Source organism: Lithobates pipiens, unplaced genomic scaffold (genome assembly GCF_037356315.1).
Source record: "Lithobates pipiens isolate NorthernLeopardFrog02 unplaced genomic scaffold, aLitPip1_a1.2 Scaffold_22, whole genome shotgun sequence".
Lineage (NCBI taxonomy): Eukaryota > Metazoa > Chordata > Amphibia > Anura > Ranidae > Lithobates > Lithobates pipiens.
The window spans coordinates 325145388-325168752 of record NW_027507784.1 but is presented as its reverse complement, the minus strand read 5'-3'; the positions used below and the strand labels follow the sequence as shown (position 1 = coordinate 325168752).

The 23365-nt window shown below is 43.1% G+C and overlaps 1 protein-coding gene across 1 annotated transcript; it reads left to right on the top strand.

Annotated features, from left to right (window-relative positions):
• Window positions 1–1687: 1687 nt before the first annotated feature.
• On the top strand, window positions 1688–6869 carry LOC143925542 (olfactory receptor 1500-like). Its single transcript, XM_077450022.1, has 2 exons — window positions 1688–1739; window positions 5308–6869. The coding sequence occupies exon 2, from the start codon at window positions 5526–5528 to the stop codon at window positions 6441–6443; it is 918 nt and encodes a 305-aa protein (XP_077306148.1). The 5' UTR covers window positions 1688–1739; window positions 5308–5525; the 3' UTR covers window positions 6444–6869.
• The last annotated feature ends 16496 nt before the right edge of the window (window positions 6870–23365 follow it).

Sequence of the window (23365 nt, the reverse complement as noted above, 5' to 3'; positions counted from 1 at the left end):
GGATGTTTTAATCATACATGCAGGGGGTAATGATCTGGGTCGAGATCCATGATTGACCTCACAAGAGACATAAAAGTTGATGTGTGGAGGCTGATGATGGATTTCCCGAAAATGGTTATCGTCTGGTCGGACATGGTTACCCGCACCACGTGGCGGATGGCCAGGTCTGTGGATGGGGTCAATAGGGTGAGGAAAAAGGTGAACAGGGCAGTAAGCAACTTCATGGTCAGGAATGGAGGTTTGGCCATCCGACATTTGGAGCTCGAGTTTGAGACATGGAGGTACCTGAGAGCGGACGGAGTGCAACTGAATGATGTGGGCATTGACATGTAGACTCTGGGCTTGCAGGATGGCATTGAAAGAGCACTCCAGGTGTGGCGGGGCATTCGGGAATAAGTGGGTTACTCCCTTATGCTCCCTCCCTGTGGCGAGTGATGGTCTGTGCAGGGGAAGAAGATATGGCAGAAGAAAAGTTTGGGAACTATCACTGGATGGGTCCTGATGATGGTTTCCGGATAACTAAGGTTAGGCGGGAAGTGTTATGGGGCACTGCGGACAGTGTTTGTCTCTGAGCCTGCTTGTCGGCTTGAGGCCTATTATTACACTTGGAGAGGGACCGCAGTTCCAGATTGGTATTTGTTCAGAGGTTTTTACAAATTGTCTGCACAGACCAATACCAGATAGTTGTTGCTAACATAAGTTTTATATTTTCATGCATAGTTTTTATTTGTTTATTGGTTTTTAAAATAAAGTAGGCTGCTACGGCCTTTGTTACTCCAACCTGGTGTGGTCTCAAGTTAATGGGTAAAAGGGAAAGGTTGGGGTCTGGAAGCATCATATCTGTTATACAACAGTCATGTTCTGGAATGATCAAGATTGAGTCCAGATCTCAACTCAATAGGTATATTGTGTCTGGACTTCTTACTTTTTCATAGTTTCATAGTTAGTTAGGTTGAATAAAGACACCAGTCCATCCAGTTCAACCTGAGTGAGTGTTTACAATTGTCCCTATCCCTGTACATTGCACACTCACATTGGTCCCTACCCTCAAGGAGTCCACAATCCAAGGTCCCCATTCATATATTAGGGCCAATTTTGGACAAAAGCCAATTAACCTACCTGCATGACTTTGGATTGTGGGAGGAAACCAGAGTACCCGGAGGAAACCCACGCAGGCACAGGGAGAACATGCAAACTCCAGGCAGATAGAGTCGTGGTTTGGATTCGAACCAGCAACCCTTTTTACTGATAGGTGAGAGTGCTAACCGCTAAACCACTGTGCTGCCCATAACACCTGACAATGCCAGAGAAGAGGAATTGGTAAAACCTGCAGTGTCCAGATGTTCAAAGCTTATAGAGGCCTATCTACACAGACTCAAATATTTAAAGCCAAAAGGTGTGGCAATAGAATTAGACATTAGGCTCTGTATCCTTACAGTCAGTAAATGTAAAAGGGCAACATGACCTAATACTTTCTCTTCCTGTTTAATCAGGATCTTATGGAGATAACATGAAGGTTAAAAAAAAAAAAAATCAGTATTGCAAACTTTTAATCTTGTAATCCAACCCATAGGACACAATTAATTAGTCATATAATTTTAACTGTAATTCTGTCCCTAAAGGTGCAATTTTTTTTAGAGTGATAATGTTATAAGCAGTGTCAGCACATTATAAATATTCCAAGAAAATCTAACACAAAGGAAGCCTTTCAGGGTGCCACATTGCATGTCCTACCTATTGTAAGTGTTATTATTATGTAAAATACCGGACAAGAATTAAAAAATACTGGACAAGAATTCAAACATCATCCCATTGGCTGATCTGCATATGATAATTTTGGATGGTTCATTGTAGAAATGTATTGACTTGAAAGCCAAATGTGCTAAAGGTTGGTTCATTCTTTGGGTGCATTTATGATGTGATCAGTCTTTGGGATAGCATGGATATACATATACACACCTAAATTATTTCAAGCGAAGAGAGTAAATGTGGATAGAAAATCTACGTAGATGCAGTCGCTGTTGCAGTATAATAACTGGTAGATGTTTGAACAGACTCTGAAAGAGGACCTGTTATATTTCAAATTGAATTTTCACCAATAGGTTTTATGGTACTTTGTATTATACTTTGAAAGGTTATTTTTATAGCTGATTTTTTAGGAGGAGACAATTAGTTGGACATTAGCTGGGAATCCTAAGGGCCGGTTCACACAGCGAGGCGATGCGAGGCGACACGGCTCGCCTCGCCTCGCTCCCGCAAGTCGCCCCCGTTCTGTACAATGGAACCGTTCTGAGAGGAGCGACTCGAGTCGCTCCGACTCAGAAAAAAGGTTCCTGTACTACTTCTGGGCGACTTCGGGGGCGACTTGCATTGACTTCTATACAGAAGTCCTCTGCAAGTCGCCGCTGAGGTCCCCGCAGGTCGCGGTGAGGCAAGTCGGAGACGCCTCGCCGCGCCTCGCTGTGTGAACCGGCCCTTACTGTTTTGGATTATGGTAGATGTACTTCCTACACAAGGACACGCAACTAAACAAGCAATTACAAAAGACTTTATATGTCCCAAATTATACATTGTTGAGTGAGGGAATTAATCTGCTCAGGATACATTAATTCACAGCAGTTGCACAGCAAGGGTAATCTATAAACATAGGAATGTCCACATAGTCCTGAATGAGTTCAGGATGCCCATACTGTACATACTGTATTTATTGGCATATAACACTCACTTTTTCACCATGAAATTCGGTTGCAAAAAAGCATGTGCGTGTTATCCGCTGATACTTCAATTTTAGCTGCCTCGGAGGGGACAGGGAGGGGCACGGGACAAGAGCCACCAGATCACATACAGTGAGAATCTCCTGTTTACTTGATGGCCTCTGTAATAGGAAGTCCCGTCTCCTGGGCCACCATTGGACCACTGTTCTGTCTATCATAGGAGATTCTCACTGTATGTAATGTCCCCTCTAAGCTGCAGATGGGCATCGATCAGGCTGCACTGATTTTTTTTTTTAATACAGTTTTTTTCTAACTTTCCATAACTCCTAACAAAACCTCCTATGTTCTGTTACAAACCTTAAAGAAGGACAGTCATGGAAAGGCCTATGAGTTTATGTAAATATTAACTTTAAACTTACTACAAATTTGCGACCTTATAGAGATTCTAAAAGCTATTTTTTTTTTTATAACCACTTCAGCCCCGGAAGATTTGGCTGTTGAATGACCGGGCCATTTTTTGCGATTCGCCACTGTGTTGCTTTAACTGACAATTGCGCAGTCGTGCGACACTGCACCCAAACAAAATTGAAGTTCTTTTTTTCTCACAAATAGAGCTTTCTTTTGGTGGTAATTGATCGCTTCTGCGTTTTTTATTTTTTGCGCTATAAACAAAAAAAAGAGCGACTTTTGAAAAAAATACAATATTTTGTACTTTTTGCTATAATAAATATCCCCATTTTTTTTTTTACAAAAAAGCACATTTTTTCTCAGTTTAGGCCGATATGTATTCTTCTACATATATTTGGTAAAAGAAATCGTAATAAGCCTATATTGATTAGTTTGGACAAAAGTTATAGCATCTACAAAATAGGGGAAGGATTTATAGCATTTTTATTGTTATTTTTTTTTTTACTAGTAATGGCGGCGATCTGCAATTTTTATCAGGACTGTGACATTATGGCGGAAACATCGGCCAATTTTGACACATTTTTGGGACCATTGCCATTTATACAACATTCAGTGTTTTAAAAAACGCATTGATTACTGTAAAAATGTCACTGGCAGTGAAGGGGTTAATACTAGGGGGCTATCAAGGAGTTAATTGTGTTCCCTGGAAGGTGATTCTAACTGAAGGGGAAGGGGACTGACTAGAGGAAGTTGGCGGTCCTCCACTGCTGCTGTTGGCTCGTTCTTCTTCTGAGTGCCCCCTCAACAAGCCATGTGCTTAGGGCGCACCCATGCGGGCGCACTCTCGAGCAGTGCTGTGTGCATCCATAGACACACACACACTCCCTCCTCACCAGAGTTTGACTGAGAGCAGCAGAACCCTATGGCTCCCGCTACTGCCTATGTCAGACCAGGAAGAGAGAATGGTGTGGCTGGATCAGTGAGAGGACCCAGGTAAATGTTTAGGGATGAGGAGAGGGACAGGTAGTGTTTTTTTTTTACCTTAATGCAGGGTATACGTTAAGGTAAAAAAGGTTTAGGTTTTGAACCACTGTAATATGAAAGATTTATATTTACACGCCTATTCAACTCTCCACATTCTGCCTAGATCTTACACTGAGGGTCAATTCATACAAATTCAAAATGAATGAGCAGCCAATTGACCAAAACGCTACAAAAATGGTGCATGAATACACACACACTGTATATATGTGTATGTTACAGCAATTATTGGACAAGATACTGCATATCATTCTTTGATGAAGCTATACATTTACACATTAAGACCCCTTTCACACTGGGGCATTTTTCAGGTGGTTTTGGGCTAAAAATAGTGCCTGTAAAGCGCCTAAAAAATGCCTCCCCTGCAGCCCCAGTGTGAGAGCCCCGAGTGCTTTCACACTGGAGCAGTGCGCTTGCAGGGCGTTAGAAAAAGTCCTGCAAGCAGCATCTTTTGGGTGGAGGAGGAGCGGTATATACTGCTCCTGTACCGCCCCGCCATTGGAATCAATGGGCACCGCTGCCGAAGCACCTGCAAAGCACTTTGGCAGCGGCGCTTTGCGGGTGCTTTTAACCCTTTATTCAGCCGACAGCCGCTGGCAGGGCTTAAAAGCACCTCGGTAGTGGCCGAAAAGCGCCGCTATTACAGCAGTAAAGCGCTGCTAAAATTAGCGGCACTTTACCGTTAACGCCCACACGTCTTACTGTGAAAGTAGCCTTACTTTTAAAATACTGTTTTTTTTTAAATATTAAAAGAATTAGGAAAAATCAATAATTTGATGCTTGAAATAATAATTGTTCAATGACTTTTACCAATAAGGTGTTTATTTACAGTGGCAAAAAGCAGCCTTTGGCATAATGATTTTATTAACACAAATTCATAAAATGTTCCACAACATGTCTGCATGAAAACTGAACATTTATTCACCTGAATTTGCAGTTTTGTTCACCAAATAAATAGTAAAATCATTGGTAATAATCATATTTAATTGTTTCTTGCAAAAGGAAGAGTAGTATTGATGGAGAACTATACGACAGTGTTTCAGATTGTGCCATAACAATTCTTCAGCTATTTATTATCAGTACAATGTTCATTTACACTGCTAAAAAAGAAACTTTGTCATAACTAATTTATTTGTACATATAGATAAAATTTTCCACAAAACGTCAGCATGAAAAGAGAATGCCAGAAATGCTAAACATTTTAATAATATTTTTATATATATATATATGTATAAGTAAAATGTGCCACAGCATGTCAGCATGAAAAGAGAACACTGAATCATCTGCACCTGCAGTCCTCTATCAAATAAACGGTGGCATTTTTGATCATAATCATATTTTACTTTTTCGTACAAAGTTTTAATGGAGAATTTTACAGCATCTAAAGTGTTTCAGATTGTGCCATTTTTCTTTAAAACAGAGGATAAACTATACTTTTTTTTTTTTTTTTTTACAATATATTTCACTGGCCTGTTATTAAATGTAACGATCATCACAGTGATAAATATTGATGACCATTTACACACCCCCATGTATCTGTTTCTCTGTAATTTATCCATTGTAGATATTTGTTTTACGGCAGTCACCGTTCCCAAACTTCTACACATGTTACTAACTGACAATAATACAATATCATTTACTCAATGCTTTACTCAGTTCGGTTTTTATGCTTTATTTGGCACCAGTGAAAATATTATTTTATTCATTATGGCATATGACCGATATGTTGCTATCTGTAAGCCTTTACACTATAACCAAATTTTGGGGAGAAAAAAATGTTTGATGTTAATTGTAGTCACCTGGATCTCTGCTCTTACAAATTCTTTATTAATAACAAAGGCAGCGTCAACTATGTCATTTTGCCATTCTAAAGTAATTCGTCAACTTTTCTGTGATGCCAAAGCTCTGCTCAAGATTTCATGCACAGGAACTGAAATGTTCTTCATGTTGCTGTACTTGGAGATTTTGTTTGGCTTTTGTTTACTTTTGTGCATTGTGACGTCTTATGTGAAAATAATTGCCATCATCTTTAAAATGAATTCAACAGATGCAAGGAGGAAAGTCTTCTCCACCTGCTCACCCCACCTCACTGTAATCCTCCTCTACTATACAGACTCAGCATTCGTAGTACTGATTCCACAATCTCGGTACTCAGAGCTCCTGGAACAAAGCTGCACTGTGATATACACAGCAGTGACACCCATGTTAAACCCTCTGATTTACACCATACGTAATAAAGAAGTCAAGAGAGCCCTGATGAGATTGGTGAAGGACAAGTAAACTCTTGCTGGCGGAATTTCTGATCATGTGTACAGGGCATAAAAGTCTGATGTGAGCTTTTGGTCAGAAATTCTGACCTTGTGTATGCTCCATTGGAATTTGCTTGTGGAATTCCTGCCAGCAAAAGATTGAGAGCAGGTTCTCTATTTTTCGGTCGGAAAACGTTTCCGATTGGAAATTCCAAATGTCTGTACCAATTCCGATGCGCAAAATTCCTACGCATGCTCGGAAACAATTCGATGCATGCTCGGAAGCATTGAACTTAATTTTCTCGGCTCGTCGTTGTACGTCAACGCGTTCTTGACATTTGTATGCAAGCCAAGCTTGAGCGGAATTCCGTCGGAAAAACCATCCAAGATTTTTTCAACAGAAATTCCACTCGTGTGTATGGGGCATTAAAGACAAGCAAGCATAAAAACTATTTTAAAGATACCGTATATACTCGAGTATAGGCCGACCCGAATATAAGCCGAGGCCCCCAATTTACCCCCAAAAAACTGGAAAACTTATTGACTCGTGTATAAGCCGAGGGTGAGACATGGCTGTCCATCCCTGTGTGTCCGTCCATCCCTGTGTGTGTGTCCGTCCATCCATCCCTGTGTGTGTGTCCATCCATCCATCCATCCATCCATCCCTGTGTGTGTGTCCGTCCATCCATCCCTGTGTGTGTATCCATCCATCCACCCATCCCTGTGTGTGTGTGTGTGTGTGTATTCATCCATCCATCCATCCCTGTGTGTGTGTGTGTGTGTGTGTGTATCCATCCATCCATCCATCCGTGTGTGTGTGTGTGTGTGTGTGTGTGTGTGTGTGTGTGTGTGTGTGTGTGTGTGTGTGTGTCCGTGTGTGTGTCCGTGCAGCCTTGTGTGTGTGTCCAGCCTACCTGTGTCCCAAGCCTCCGTCCCGAGCCGCCGTCGTCCCGAGCCTCCTCTGTCCCGTGCCTCCTCTGTCCCGAGCCTCCTCTGTCCCGTGCCTCCTCTGTCCCGTGCCTCCTCTGTCCCGTGCCTCCTCTGTCCCGTGCCGTGCCGATGGATCGCCGCTCCAGGATCGCCGCTCTTCTCGGCGGCCATTCTACAATTCAAAAGCCGCGCCTCCTTCTCCGCCTCCGCCTGTGATAGGCGGAACACTCAATTTCCCAGCAGCCTGTGTTCCGCCTATCACGGACATCCTCACATACTCGTCCGTAGTATGAGAATGAACGGATGTCCGTGATAGGCGGAACACTGACTGCTGGGAAATTCAGTGTTCCGCCTATCACAGGCGGAGGCGGAGAAGGAGGCGCGGCTTTTGAATTTTAATGTCCGCCGTCTGTCTGCTCGATACGCTGATCGAGCAGTCAGACAGCGGTGACTCGAGTATAAGCCGAGGGGGCACTTTCAGCCTCAAAAAAGAGGCTGAAAATCTCGGCTTATACTCGAGTATATACGGTAGTATTAAAAAAAAGCAAAATAAATAAAAACTTAAAATTATTATTTACATTTAAAATGTATAATTGTTAGTAATTTATATGTTTTACCCTTTATTATTGGAGCACCAATACATTTTCATTGCTTTACAATTCTGGAAATTTGCAGGACTAGAATGCAAGGAAAGCATGATGTAATACACAATTGCACCGAGGATAGGAATTCCGATCTGCAAAAGACCTTAATTTTAACGGGAAACTATAGTAGTTTTAGGATAAACAAAGAGTTAAACTCTTTGTTTATTTAATCTTATGATTTGTGTTGCACAGGTGTTTGTTGGTTGTTATTATTCTGTGAATTGTATTCATTGAGCAATTGGAAGCCAGTGGAGGGATTTGTAGAGAGGAGTGGCAAACAGAGTGGTTGGTAAGGTGGGAGAGCCTTACAGCAGGAATCAGGATAGACTGAAGGAGGAATAGTTTGTGCAGATGTAGGCCTATGAGGGGAGAGTTGCAGTAGTCCAGGTGAATGAGAAAGAGAGTGAATTAGTAGCTTGGTGGTTTCATTGGTTAAGAAAGGTTTCATTGATTTCATTGCCAATTCATTGTGGAGCTGAAAAGTGTGGTTGGAATTCAGGATAACACTTAGCACCCCGGAATGAAAGGAGAGAATGAAAGTTGTGCTAATGATCTTGATGGAAAAGTCAGGGGAGGGGGTCAAGGGGAGAGGATATTATGAGCTCAGTTTTGAAAATATTGAGTTTTAGGAAGTGTTTTAACATCCATACTGATATGTCAGTTAGTAGATTAGTAAGGCGCAAGGAGACTGACGGGTGAGCTGAGTAGCATAGAGATGGGTATTGTCAGCATAGAGATGGTATTGGAAGTCATGTGAAGTTTTCAACTGACCAAGAGAAGAGGTGTAGATATATAATAGAAGGGGTCTGAGGCCTTTGGAGGGGCAGGGGGGGCTACCGAAAGAGGAAAAGGCGAGGAGGAGATGAAGTTTAGGTGACAAAAAAAGTGTTGTGAATTCATTAAGAAACAAAAAAATGGAAATACATTTAATATTTACTGGCAGAGATGAGAGATTTCAGTAGGCCTCAGAAAGTAGATGAACAGTGATTTGCAATAGTTGAACTGTTCACCTCTTGGAACCATTTAATACAAAATAGGTGAACTCATACGCTTTACAAAGCTTAATTCATCAACCATCTTTTAAAGTTTTACAAACCCTGTGTTGAAACAAGAGACTGGAACAATGGTAACTTTTGTCACCAAACAAAAAGATGTGTACTTATCTTTGTTTGTTAGATTGAGAACACCAAACCTGCATAGGGAAGGACTAAGTATTTATCACATGGAAATAATCCTTAACTAGAAAAAAACATTAGTAAAGTAAAAAGACTGTTTGGACAATATACAACCATGAAGACAAAAGGTTGTTGGACTACTTTCACATCGAATTAACCTCACATGGCCTAAACTATTGTGTAAAAGTAAGGAACTGTTTCAATAGCTGACACCTTGTCCAACAAAACCTATTGTGTGAATTTTTAGGAACTTGTGGACACAGCTAAGCTATCTAAACATTTATTGGACTGCTCAAAGTCCATCTCAACACATGGTGTTAGAGAGATGCGAATGGATATGCAAGTCAGACATATTTTAAAAGTACCTATATGGTGATATAAGTCATTCAAATTATATGTGATATTTGTAGGTCACAAAAGAGATCATTATAATTTTAGTATCTGATGATATAAGACATTTATTATAATAAGAAAATATATATGAAAGTGTGATTATAAGTAGAAGTGTTTTAGCAACGAATTAGTATTATGAAAATCATATAATAGTGATTATAACTGTATAAGAATTTAACCTATGTTTAGGTAAACAAATATTGATTGGATACACGAATTATACATGTATCCATATAGATAATAATTGTATGTGATATTGATTGATATATATGTAACCTGTGTCCTTTCTAAATAGACTAGATTTAATAGATATACATATATATAACCATTTTATATAATAATTATGTAAAGCATATTTTCTATTATGTCGGTTACTAATATCCCTGAATACTGGATCTATATAAATATTCTTTTCACTAAGATACAAATAATACACATTATAAATATAAAATATATTAACTTAAAGAGAAACTCCAAACACATGTGAGACACCTGGTGGTTGAAGGTGCTATTACCTTTAAAATCATTAGGCTCCTGGGAAAGGTTAATTATTACGTGTTGCCTGCCAATGAGGAGGGAACACATACCTTTTGGGCAGAACTTAGTATAATTTTATGATCTTATTGTTTAAGAGGATATTTAAGAAACAAGAAAGATGCCATAGAGAGGAAGCTCAGGGACCCACCCTGAGAAGAGACATTGGGAGATACACAGACTCCCAGACAGACTGACACACATGCACCATGCATGAATACATATTTTTACATTCATGAAGATCCCTGCTCCTTGGAACTCAGAGGTCACAAGAAGTAATTCCTCTTTAAGAGAATCCATGTTGAAAGCCACAGCAGCCATCTTAAAAATCCTGGTAACCAACAATCCAGACTAGTAGCCATTTGGAATGGGTAAATATGCCATGTTGATTATATCTTGTATGTTCTCTTAAATATTGATGTATTAAATATTCTACTATTGATAATTGTTCTCCCGAATCAATAACCGCCTTTTAGATTTTTCTCTAAATTACATTTTTCATTATATATTTCTTTTTGCATAGTTGCCACTTTTATTGACAAACAAACGTCTAATTTATTTCACATAATTAACCACTTACTTACCTGCAGTATAGTAACGGTTGAATGTGTGAAATACAGAAGCTCTGTTTAATTGTCAATTATCTTAAGATTATTGATTCTACCGAGAAGTTATCATGGTGATATTACGTCCAAGGTACTACGCCCATTTTGAGGGTGTTTCCATTATATGTCAAGATGTTCATGTGATGCAATCTGTATTTTAATTTCATGTAAATATTAGTTTTTTTGTCAACCAATAAATGTAATTATTTTGTATGATCACTTGTCTCAGTGAATAATGTATGAAACATGTATAGACTGTGTCATATAGATTGATTTTGTATCTTAAAAATATCTTCGTTAAAAAATTACTTATAATAAATACTGTATGGGAAACTGTCCTTAAAAAGCACAACAAAAGAAATGCTCATATATGTAGAAGGAGAAGCAGGAAGGAAAAGAGTCATTGCTCTCACTTAAACAACAAAACAACAAGTACAATGAATATTAAATAATGCACAATAGCTTCAATACTCATGGAGAGTAATATGCATAAAAAAATATATGTAGCACCCTTGTCCCTAGAACAGGGCTACAGGTAAATTTAGTGTGCCAGATGGTAGTCAGCCTGGCTGATTTGTAGTGTTTAGTGATTACATGACTTTGGTTAATTCCATTTATTCGTGGCTTCTCCCATCTGTCAGTAGGTGGTGCTGTTGCCTTTAACATTTGAGTGATAAGCTACAGTGCAGTTCAGGTTATCATAAACATACTTTTCTCAGCCAATCGTATTTGTGGCTAAGCATGTTGGGAAAAGGTATTTAATGCAATTAAGTCAGGTGATTGGGGAGAGTGTTCCCGCCCAGGGCTACAGCCTGGGTGGATGGTGTATGTAGAGTTCCTGACTGCTAGACCCAAGCCTGGGGCCTATCCAGGAGGCTTCCGGCTGCTAGGCTGCCAGGTGTTCAAGTATCAGCAAAGAGGTACTCACTGAGGCCAAGATGCAGAGAGCGGTGACTGTTGCGACTCAGTGCACACCACCCCTGGAGGTGATACAGGGAGTGGGTTGCACCAAGAGGCACAAGCCTCCAGCGGGATACCTGACTTATGTGAAGGTCTGGAAGAGGGCTTGTGCAGGATGGACTGGACCAGAAAGTAAGTAGCCAGCAGGTCTGTAAAACAGGTAAAGAAAGTGCAGAAACAGGCCGAGGGTCAAACACAAGTAATCAGTCCTGGAGCCAGCAAGGCTGAGTGAAGAGGATAATCCAGAGGCAGGCCGAGGGTCAAACACAGGTATCAGTCCGAGAGCCAGCAAGGCTAAGTGCAGCAGACAGAGTATAATCCAGAGGCAGGCCGAGGGTCAAACACAGGTATCAGTCCAGTGCGCAGCAAGGCTAAGAGCAGGACTTCCGTTTAAACAAGCCAGGGGTCAAGTCAGGAGAGAATCAGCATAGTCTTCAGGCAATCCAGGTCACAACAGGAAGTGGCAAACAGGAACAGGAAGCAGAGAAACACAGGTGAGCGGAGACAAACCAGCAACTTGTCTGTGTGCTAAGGATCCTTTTATAGGCTGGTCAGGGAATTCACGTTATGCGTGTGCTTGTGCGCACTCGTGCAAGCCTCTCGCCGGAGCGCCGATCCATGGCAAATTTGTGTGCATCTTTGCGCAGGGAGATGGCGAGTTTGATACAAATTACTTCCCTGATATCAAGTTTATGCAGAGGAAAGCCTGCCAAAAATCTGGAAACAATTCTAGAGGATTGGAGTTCTAAGGAAGCACCAGAGGGGTCATTTCATAAGCAGGGGGCTATGAACTGGCTGGGAGGACTTCAGAGAGAACTCATCTAAGGGAATAATTGCATGGAGCAGTGAGTAGAGTTCAGTTACTAGAGGAGATAGCTGGGCCTACAAAGTACAGATGTTCTGGTTCAGTGAAAAGGTTCTTATTCCTGTACTGCTGTCTGCCTTATCTCATCTATTTTTGTCTAAGGAGTCTGCCAATCTGCCTATTGCGGATCGTTACTAAGGATTTCCTGTGCCTTATTCCCCTCTCTCACACATTTTTCCTGTTTGAGAAATAAACTTCTTTATTGTTTAAAGCATAAAAGTGACTGGCGCCCGGGCGTGGCTTGCCGTGAGCGAAGATGGCAGCATAACTCCTGAGCTCCTTCACACCACAGCCTACAATTAGCCATACGAGAGACAAAAAGCTCTTTTATTGTCACTTCGGATGATGGGTACGGCATCCAGGGGCACTTCTACCTCCAGATCAAGATCCCAGAGGGAGAAAAACAGCCGAGGAACACTGAATATCTCTGACTTGTTCAGAGCCACAACCTCGCCAGCGGCCCTGCAATCGCCAAGCTTGCTAGATCTACGCACAGTAGCGGCTGATATTAAAGATACACTTTTCGCCGCCATCACAGACCTTAGACATGAAATACAAGCCATAGCGGGGAGAGTGCATGAAGTAGAAAAAAAACCGCCATTCATCAAGCAACAATCTCCACGATGCACCGCTCCATAGATACCCACATAGCCCAATTGCGAGACGTTCAGAGACACGTCAAAGACTTGGACAATAGGGGAAGGAGACACAACCTTCGGGTGAGAGGACTCCCCGAAAGCGTCGATAACGATCATTTACTTCCAGTGATTACAGCACTCTTTAATCAACTCCTTGACAATCCCAGTCAATCCAACATAACGATGGAACGCATTCATCGTACACTCAGACCCCGCGGCCGCAATACAGATCCACTCAGAGATGTCGTTTGTTGACTCTGCGATTTCCAGATCAAAGAAATGATCCTTAAGCAGGCCAGACTCAAAAGACACCTAGAATGCGAGGGTCACCACATCTCTATTTACCAAGACCTTTCAGCCATAACGCTCCGGAACAGAAGGGATCTATGCCCCCTCTTAGAGGTCTTAAAAAGCAATGGAATCCCTTACCGCTGGCGATCTCCGTTCGGAATTGCGGCCTCTCATCAAGGACGGTCGGCCATCTTAAGAGTTCCAGAGGAGCTGACAGCTTTCTGTCGTACACTGGACATACCATTGGTATCTCTCCCCGACTGGTATGCTGAATTCGCTGGTTCTACCTCCCGCTCTGGCCAGAGAATGGAAGATCAGATGAAAACTCAGCCTTCACCGTACAGGAGACAACGCTCCCCGTCCCTCCGACGACTTCAAGCGGAGTCCTATACTCAACAACAACTGTGCAGCCCCATGGCCGCACCAACTTCCCGCAGAGCCCGCTGTGACCGTTAAGGAAGAACCCTCGTTACCACCACCGGGCTGACATTCTTCATCTCCGCCATCCAGTCCATTCATCGGCCACTTGGTATACCACCTGATCACAGACCTGCGCAACACTCGCATCAACCACATTGTCCCGGATGACTCGACTGGTGACGGTACCAGATACAGCACTCACCATCGGCTCTTGTCCACCGGAAATCACCCTCTATTCCGCAGTGCGGTCTTTCCTATCTACTATGATGTCGATCCAGGTATGTTTCACAAACCACAGACCTATAGACTCTCCACTGTTTAATGGATCAAACCTCTTTTTCTGTGCATCTCCCAATTCCAGAGTGACTATTGTGAGTATTTACTCCCTATCTTAAAAATTACATCTCACTTCAATAGCTTACCGGCCGCTATACCTTTCCTCTGAGATGTAGAACTGTGTCTTACAATCCGACTGCTTTGTTACTAATGTGAAAGGCACACTCTTTCTACCACTGATCCTCTCCTTCCCTCTGCAGAGGTTTCTTTATGGCATGGCAAAATGATTATGCTATGGATTACCCTAACGAACTTTCACCTCTAGACGTTTCTGTTCCACTAAATAAGCACTTACTTAATATTGATTACAGTAATCAGTAGCTTTCCACACTGGACTCCCTGTCACTGAGTTATCTTATATTTTAGATGTTGAGTCGCTAAGTTCAATAATACTGTTGAAATCTGTACTGTATTTTACAACAAGGGCGGGGGGGGGGTCGGTCTGGCACTTCAGTCGGGATTTTCCGCGCCCAAGCCTACTGCTTGGTACATGTAGCATAGCTACTGGACAGACTGGCCCTCCAGCATGTGCTAATTCCACAAGCCCTCGTTAACCACCTTACACGGGCTGCTCCAGCCTGACCGGTGTGCCAGCTCCGCCCTCCTCTCGTCTCCGTCAACACCGGACCATTCTATACCAATCTCTTCGGTTCAATTGTTTGACCCCTTTACTTGAAGTTCTTGGTTAACTGTATTAGCTATTGTGTTAAATCACCGCTTTACAAACAATGACATTCCCTTAGAGCTCCTTTCTTCTAGTTAAACTACACAGGGGAAGAACGTGATACTGTTATTGCTAAAGACATGCCCCTCCACTAAGGCACCTAAACAAGCATAATTACCCACAATCTACTGATAACCGACTATTGAAGTAACCCCCATGACTCTCTCTACACTCATAATACGGAGCTGTCGGTGTGTTGGACGTCACCCATCAAATCTTTGACGACTGGCGACCACCTCCCACTCAGTGGTTTGTAGGACTGTCCTGTGATCTGTGATCTGATCAGGCCCCTATTCTACTCCGGTTCCCACTACTCCTCACATACGCAGGTGAGCGGGTACTTACCTGCTGCCGGATTACCCACCTCCTTCAAAACACACATCCGCTTCTTTATCATTACTCCTCTTCCCTATCTCCTGCTTACATATCCCATCCCCAGGCATATTTGCGCTAACGTCCTAATCATACCGGCATGCCCCCAACGGAGGAAGTAACCAGTCTTGACCATCTCAAAATTACATCCTTAAACGCTAAGGGATTAAATATTCCAGAAAAAAGATCACAACTTTTACTAGCCATGCAAAAAAACAGGACCGACATTATATTTTTTACAAGAGACTTATTTTCGCACAACTAATATACCGAAACTCCAAAGCAAATATTACCCTGTAGCTTATCACTCCACCACAGCTTCGGCTAAAACAAAAGGTGTCTCCATTTTAATATCACGTCACTGCCCCCTTCAGGTTACTGACACTCTACTAGATGACAATGGCAGGTTTCTATTCCTAAAAGGCACCCTCAGAAACAAAATAATCACCCTAGCAAACATATATGCACCCAATACACTCCAGGTTACGTTCTTCAAAGAAATCATCTCTAAACTGACCGCATTCCAAGAAGGTACACTCATTTTAGGAGGGGACTTTAATGTCCCTCTGAACCCCATCCTCGACACCTCCAATGGGGCTTCGTCCCTTACATATGCTGCCCTGCGATCGATCAAAACTCAATTACAAACCTTACTTTTACATGACGCTTGGCGAACTCTCTACCCAGACACGAAGGACTTTACTTTCTATTCGGCGCCACACGGGAAATACTCCAGAATCGATTTCCTCTTCATCTCCCAAGCAGCTCTACCTTCTCTTACACACACATCCATCGACCCTATGTTTCTTTCTGACCACAACCCTATCTCAATCACGATCTCTATCCCCTCATCCAGCCCACGCACACATTCATGGAGACTAGACACTTCCCTCTTAACTGACCCAACTATAGCATCAGAAGTGGAACAAACCCTAACGCATTATTTTCTGGAAAACAAAGCTGCAGATACGTCTCCACACATTAATTGGGAAGCACACAAATGTGTAGTGAGGGGAGTCCTTATAGCAGCAGCAGCTAGAAAAAGGAAAGAATATAAAGCCCACTTCAATGAATTAGCCTCCAGAATTAGACGCTTGGAACGCGCACATAACCTAAAGAACACCACTGCACTCCTTACCGCGCTCACTCAATCGAGGAAGGAAATGCTAGAATTATTGGGAAAACAGACCAGACGCAAGTACATACTCTCTCAAAAAACGTTCTATGAATACGGTAATAAGTCCGGAAAAATATTAGCAAAAGCACTCCAATCCAAGAAAGCATTGACAACCATTCATAGTATCAATGATCCATCAGGCAAAAAATTGACTTCCACACCCGACATTGCAGACCAATTTGTAAAATACTAATCAAACTTATATAATCTGACCACATCAACTAGTGTACACACGACTCCTAACCAGCACCAGCAGCGGGAAAAAATTATATCCGAATTTTTAAATAAATACTTCCCGACCCCTATTTCCACCTCTGCATACCAAACACTGGATGCCCCGCTAAACCCGGAAGAAGCAACCAAGGCTCTTACTTCCATGCACGCAGGTAAGAGTCCGGGCCCCGGTGGCTTGACAGTTGGATATTATAGAACTTATGAACAAATTTTTATACCCCATTTCCTATCCTCTTTTAACACATGTGCATCACCCTGTTCTGCTCTGCGCAACATGTTATCTGCACATATAGCTGTAATCCCCAAACCAAACAAAGACGTCACACAGGTAGCCAACTATAGGCCTATCTCCCTCCTAAATGTTGATCTTAAATGGTACGCAAAAATTTTATCTAACAGACTCCTGCCCCTACTCCCAGACCTCGTCCACCCTGACCAGGTAGGCTTCATACCTGGCAGGGAGGCGAGAGATAATACTCTCAAAGTGCTCAACATTCACCATTGGCTCAGATCCCAAAATCAAAAGGGCTTCTTTCTTTCATTAGACGCAGAGAAGGCATTCGACAGAGTGGCATGGGATTATATGTCAGCAACATTAAAGGCCATTGGATTACCAAATAGAATGCTTAACTTTATCACTACGCTGTACTCAGGCCCCACGGCGAAAGTGAAAGTCAATGGCCGCCTGTCGAATGCCTTCTCTATCACCAATGGCACACGTCAAGGGTGCCCACTGTCCTCGATAATATTTATCCTCACTCTTGAACCATTGTTAAGACAAATTAGAGAAAACCCAGACATTAAAGGAGTGGATGTGAGGGGGAGAACGTTTAAGGCCGCTGCATTTGCAGACGACATTCTTCTATTTTTGACAGAGCCCCTGACGTCTATCCCTAATTTACTCAAGCTCCTTGACCAATTTCATACAATATCTAACCTACAAATTAACTTTAAAAAATCCCTTGCACTAAATATTTCTCTGACTGAAAAACAATGTTCCCAATGTCAAGCAAATTTCCCCTTTAAATGGAGTCCTATCAGTATACCCTACTTAGGAATACAACTCCCGAAGTCCCTGGCAAACCTATACCCTCTCAACTTCCAAACACTACTACAAACAATATCCGCTGATCTTAATAAGTGGTCAAAAGGCTTATTCTCCTGGTTTGGCAGAGCAGCTATCATAAAGATGAATATTCTACCACAAATTTTGTATCTGCTTCAAACTATACCTATTTCACTCCCTCAGGCATTTTTACTTCCTTTCGAAGACTATGTTCGACTTTTGTCTGGGGTGACAAAAGACCCAGACTGAGTTACGCAAGACTTGTTGCACCAAAGATGCAGGGAGGTGTAGGTTTGCCAGACATCCATAAATATTATTTAGCGTACCACCTCACTAGAATAATCAATTGGAACATTCACCTACGGACCAAAGATTGGGTTCAACTTGAAACATCCCTAGACCAGATTCTGGTAGCCCAAACCCCATGGCTACTTCCCACACATGTCCCTCGTAGCTATTCTTCCCACCCATTGATCGCCACGTCGCTCTCTGCATTCCAATATGCTTGCAATAAATTCCAAGTCTCCTCGGTCATTGGCCCGATGACACCACTTAAATTCAACCCGGCCTTTCCACCTGGTCTGCATCCCTCTTTTCTAAAAGGGATGTGGCCTCACCCCACAATTCTGTCCAAAGACTTCTATGCTCGTAAACGCCTCCTATCCTTTACAGACCTGTCAAAGACCATGCACAAAAATGGATTATCTCTCTGGACATATAACCAAATGCAACATTTTCTGACCTCAAAACCATACACCCTAGAAGGAGCTCGAACCTTGACCCCTTTTGAGAACATGTGCACACTTGTTGAACCGCAAAGACACCTTATCTCCTTTTCTTATAACCTGTTGTTCCCACGCCAACTCGGTAACGAGCACTGGTCTACTAAAGCCTGGAATAGAAACCTGCCATCGGCCCTCATTCCCAAAGATTGGGAATTTTTATACTCTGTTGCACACAAAGGTTCCCGGAATGTTTGCGTACAGGAAAACGCGTTCAAATTGCTCTCCAGATGGTACAATACGCCTCTCAAACTACATCATATCTATCCATCCGTCTCTCCTCAGTGTTGGAGATGTCAGGCCAACCTTGGAACCCTAGAACACATTTGGTGGTCATGCCCCATCATCCAGCCATTTTGGCAGGAAGTTCGCAGAATCACCCCCGCACAATTTCTCTTCCATGTGTCGGCTCGACCTAAAAAAGCTTACATAGGATCTCTACCCATGCATATGATTATGGCAACGAATATGTGCATCCCCACCAAATGGAAAACAAAGAACCCTCCCTCGTTGCTGGAATGGTCCAGCCGTATAAATAAAACAGCCGAGATGGAGGAATTGATACATCAGGCGAAAGACACTCCTTCTACATTTACCTGCGTATGGTCAAGTTGGTTACTTTTCCGCACTTCCCCAGATTATTGTTCAATGATTCCCTAACTCTCCGAATATGTCTGTCAATTGCTTACTGACTCTGGCTGGACCAGATAATTTTTCCTTAACAAGCTTCCTTAAGTGCTACACATATTAGTTTTCTATACTAGCTGACAACACTCTGTATTATTTTTGGACTTCCACTCGCATATCAATACAATTACAACCACATCCTCAACAACGACTATACATGACAAGCTATTATAACATTGCATATCATCTAGTACTACTGAAATGAGAAAACTGCCTGCTCTGTATGTATAACGCCTTTTATTCATCGTTGGTTACGATACTTAAGCCCCATACACACGGTCGGACTTTGTACAAACTTTTCCGTGGACTTTTGTACAAAGGGCGTGGTCCACAAGTTTGTATTGCATACACACGGTCGGACTTTTTGACAACAAACACGAACGTAATGACGTCACAACGTACTGACGCCGCTTCAAAAGAGGACGTTCAATGACTCCAGCGCCACCTTTGGTCAACTTCTGTATTGTAGTTCGATCGTTTGCATTGGTGCTGAGCATGCGTGTTTGTACCTTGTACAAAAGTCCGATGCTTTTGCATACACACGGTCGGACTTTGCTCCATCGGACTTTTGTTGCCAGAAAGTTTGTCCGTTCGCACAGCCAACAAAAGTCCGATGAAAACGGAAAAAGTTTGTCCGATGGAGCGTACACACAGTCGGATGTTGCTCCAAAACAGCTAATTTGCATGTTTGTTGTCAAAAAGTCCGACCGTGTGTACGGGCCTTTACAGTTGTGCTTTTCGGTGAGCTTCTCTTTCTGCCACCTTTCACCTATACGGTGCTGCTTTAAAGATCTTATTGTGTCTGGTTCTGCATTTACCTTTTGCAGCATTGTAACACTTTATAGTGTCCCTTTACAAATGTATTTGTACTTTTTATCCGATTGTTGTTTGTATTCTTCTTAAAACGTCAATAAAATGTCTTTAAAAAAAAAAAGTGACTGGCGCCCAAATACTTTCTTGTTCATCATCCACCATTCCCACAAACCTGCACCCTGAGAATATAGGTCAGCCATCCCTACCCCCGGTAGCCACCATCAGGCTCCCAGAAAGTCAGGGTAGGCACTACATATGGAATCTAGAAAATAAAAGCATTGCAGCAATCATAAAAACTGTGATTAGGGATGAGCCGAACACCCCCCGGTTCGGTTCGCACCAGAACTTTCGAACGGACCCCAAATTCGTACGAACTTTAGAACCCCATTGAAGTCTATGGGACTCGAACGTTCGTAATTAAAAGTGCTAATTTTAACGGCTAATATGCAAGATGCTGTCCTAAAAAGGGTTTGGGGACCTGGCTCCTGCCCCAGGGGACATGGGTCAATGCCTAAAATGTTTTTAAAAATGGCCGTTTTGGCGGGAGCACTGATTTTAATGACGATTAAAGTGAAAAAAAAAGTGAAATATTCCTTTAAATATCGTGCCTGGGGGGTGTCTGTAGTATGCCTGTGAAGTGCCACGTGTTTCCCGTGTTTAGAACAGCCCCTGCACAAAATGACATTAAACCGAAATAACATCATTTAAAACTGCTTGCGGTTTTAATGTTATATCTGGTTCCTGCAATATGGTTGAAAATCATTGAGAAAAATGGCATGGGTAGCCCTCCCTGCCCATTACCAGCCCCTTTGGGTCTTGTACGCATATTAAGGGGAACCCCATACCAATATTAAAAAAAGGAAATGCGTGTGGCCCCCAGGCCCTATATACTCAAAACAGCAGTATACAGGCGGTGCAAACAAGACAGGGACTGTGTAGGTTTGTTGTGTTAAGTTGAATCTGTTTTTAGTTTTCAACTGGTACATTTTTAAAGTGTAGCTCCAGTCAAAAAAAATATTTTTAAGCTTTTTGGAAAACATAGGGAAGGGTTATCACCCCTGTATAATTAGTTTTGTCGTCCATCTTTTTTCATCTCACTTGCTGTTGTCTCCTTCCGTTTGCAAGTAGGAGATGTTTGTAAGTTGGATGTTTGAAAGTAGGGGCCTGCCCTATATGCTCTGCAGAAATGGCGGAACAAGGTGTTGGTTTTGCCACAACATTGTAAGCCCTCAAAGTGACTCTTGGTGGGCGCTGGAGCGCCCTGCTGTGAACGATTATATCAAGAATTGTAATTACATGCCATTGTTGAACAGTGGTAGAAAAATGTACCTTTGGTGGTTGTGGTGCTGGTGCCACAACACTATAAGTCCTCACAGTTACTCTGGGTGGGCACAGGAACGGGCCCTCCTGTGAAATATTATATCAAGAATTGTAATTACATGTCCCTGTTAAACAGGGGCAGAAAAAATGGGCCTTAGGCACTGGTGCCACGACACTGCAACCTCTCCCATATACTCTAGTTTTATTGCAGGAATTAGCCCTGCTGCAAAGCATTGCATCAAAAATTGTAATTAAATGCCCCTGTTAAAAAGGGGCAGAAAAATTGGGCCTTAGGCACTGGTACTGGTGCCACGACACTGCAACCTCTCCCATATACTCTAGTTTTATTGCAGGAATTAGCCCTGCTGCAAAGCATTGCATCAAAAATTGTAATTAAACGCCCCTGTTAAACAGGGGCAGAAAAATTGGGCTGATGGCATCACCCAGAACCAGAAATGTTCTTCCAACATATCAGCGGAGGAAGAAGACGATAGACAATCAACATAACAGGACAGTCACTCAGCATCAGCATAGGCAGTCTTGAAGGGATGTGATATTTCAAAAAAAGTTATTCGGTTACATCAGCTTCAGGTGCTTGGTAGCTGTGGGTTATCCAAGACTGATTCATCTTGATGAAGGTCAGTCGATCAACTGATTCGGTGGACAGGCGCACCCTGGGATCGGTAACAAAGCAACCAGCAGCACTGAAGATGCGTTCCGAAAGAACGCTGGATGCAGGACAGGCCAGTAGCTCAATTGCATACTGTGCAAGCTCTGTCCAGTGATCCATCCTCAAGACCCAGTAAGCCAGAGGATTTTCAGTGGGAAAGGTGTCCAAGTCTGACCTTGCCCCTAGGTATTCCTGCACCATGTAAATCAGACGCTGGCGATGGTTGCTGGAACCGATCATACCTTGGGGCTGCGGACTAAAAAATTGTCTGAAAGCATCAGTCAGACGGCCACCTTCTCCACCGCTCCTTCTGACTGATGCCTCAGCAACACGTTGTCCAGGACCAGGAGTTTGTGACCTCCCAGTCTCTGGGAACGCGTTGCACAGAGCTTTCTGCAAGGCCTCCCGGAGATGTCTCATCCTCTGCTCCCTCTGCGATGGCAAGATAAGGTCGGCAACCTTACCCTTGTACCGTGGATCAAGGAGAGTGGCCAGCCAGTAATGGTCCCTCTCCTTGATCCGAAGAATACGAGGATCCTTCCGCAGGCTTTGCAGGATCAGGGAGGCCATGCAGCGTAGGTTAGCTGAGGCATTCGGTCCGGAGTCCTCTGGGTCACTAAGGACAACATGATCCGCAGCTACCTCCTCCCAGCCACGTACAAGTCCACGTGTTTCTTGGGACTGTAAATCATCCCTATAAGACTGCTGCTGCTGATGCTGAGTGCCAGCCTCCACCTCCATGCTGACACAATCATCCTCCTCCTCCTCTTCCTCCTCCTCACCCTCTTCCTGTGTGATGGGTGGCACAGCAGGAACACTGTCTGGATAAAGGGGGCCTTGAGAGGCAAGGAAGTCCTCCTCTTCCTGTCTCTGTTCTGCCTCAAGTGCCCTGTCCATTATTCCACGCAGCGTATGCTCCAAGAGGTGGACAAGAGGTATAGTGTCACTGATGCATGCACTGTCACTGCTCACCATCCTTGTGGCCTCCTCAAACGGTGACAGGACAGTGCATGCATCCCTGATCATGCCCCACTGGCGTGGTGAGAAACAACCAAGCTCTCCTGACCCTGTCCTGGTGCCGTAGTCGCACAGGTACTCATTGATGGCCCTCTGCTGCGTGTGCAGCCGCTGCAGCATGGCCAATGTTGAGTTCCATCTGGTGGGCATGTCACATATAAGGCGGTTCTTGGGCAGGTTCAACTCCTTTTGGAGCTCAGCCAGCTGAGCACAGGCATTAAATGATCGGCGGAAATGCACACAGACTCTCCTGGCCTGTTTCAGGACATCCTGTAAGCCGGGGTACCTGCCCAAGAACCG

Bases quoted from the DNA above. Each gene is read 5' to 3' on its own strand.
- LOC143925542 (XM_077450022.1), top strand. From the start codon at position 5,526: ATGGAGAATTTTACAGCATCTAAAGTGTTTCAGATTGTGCCATTTTTC.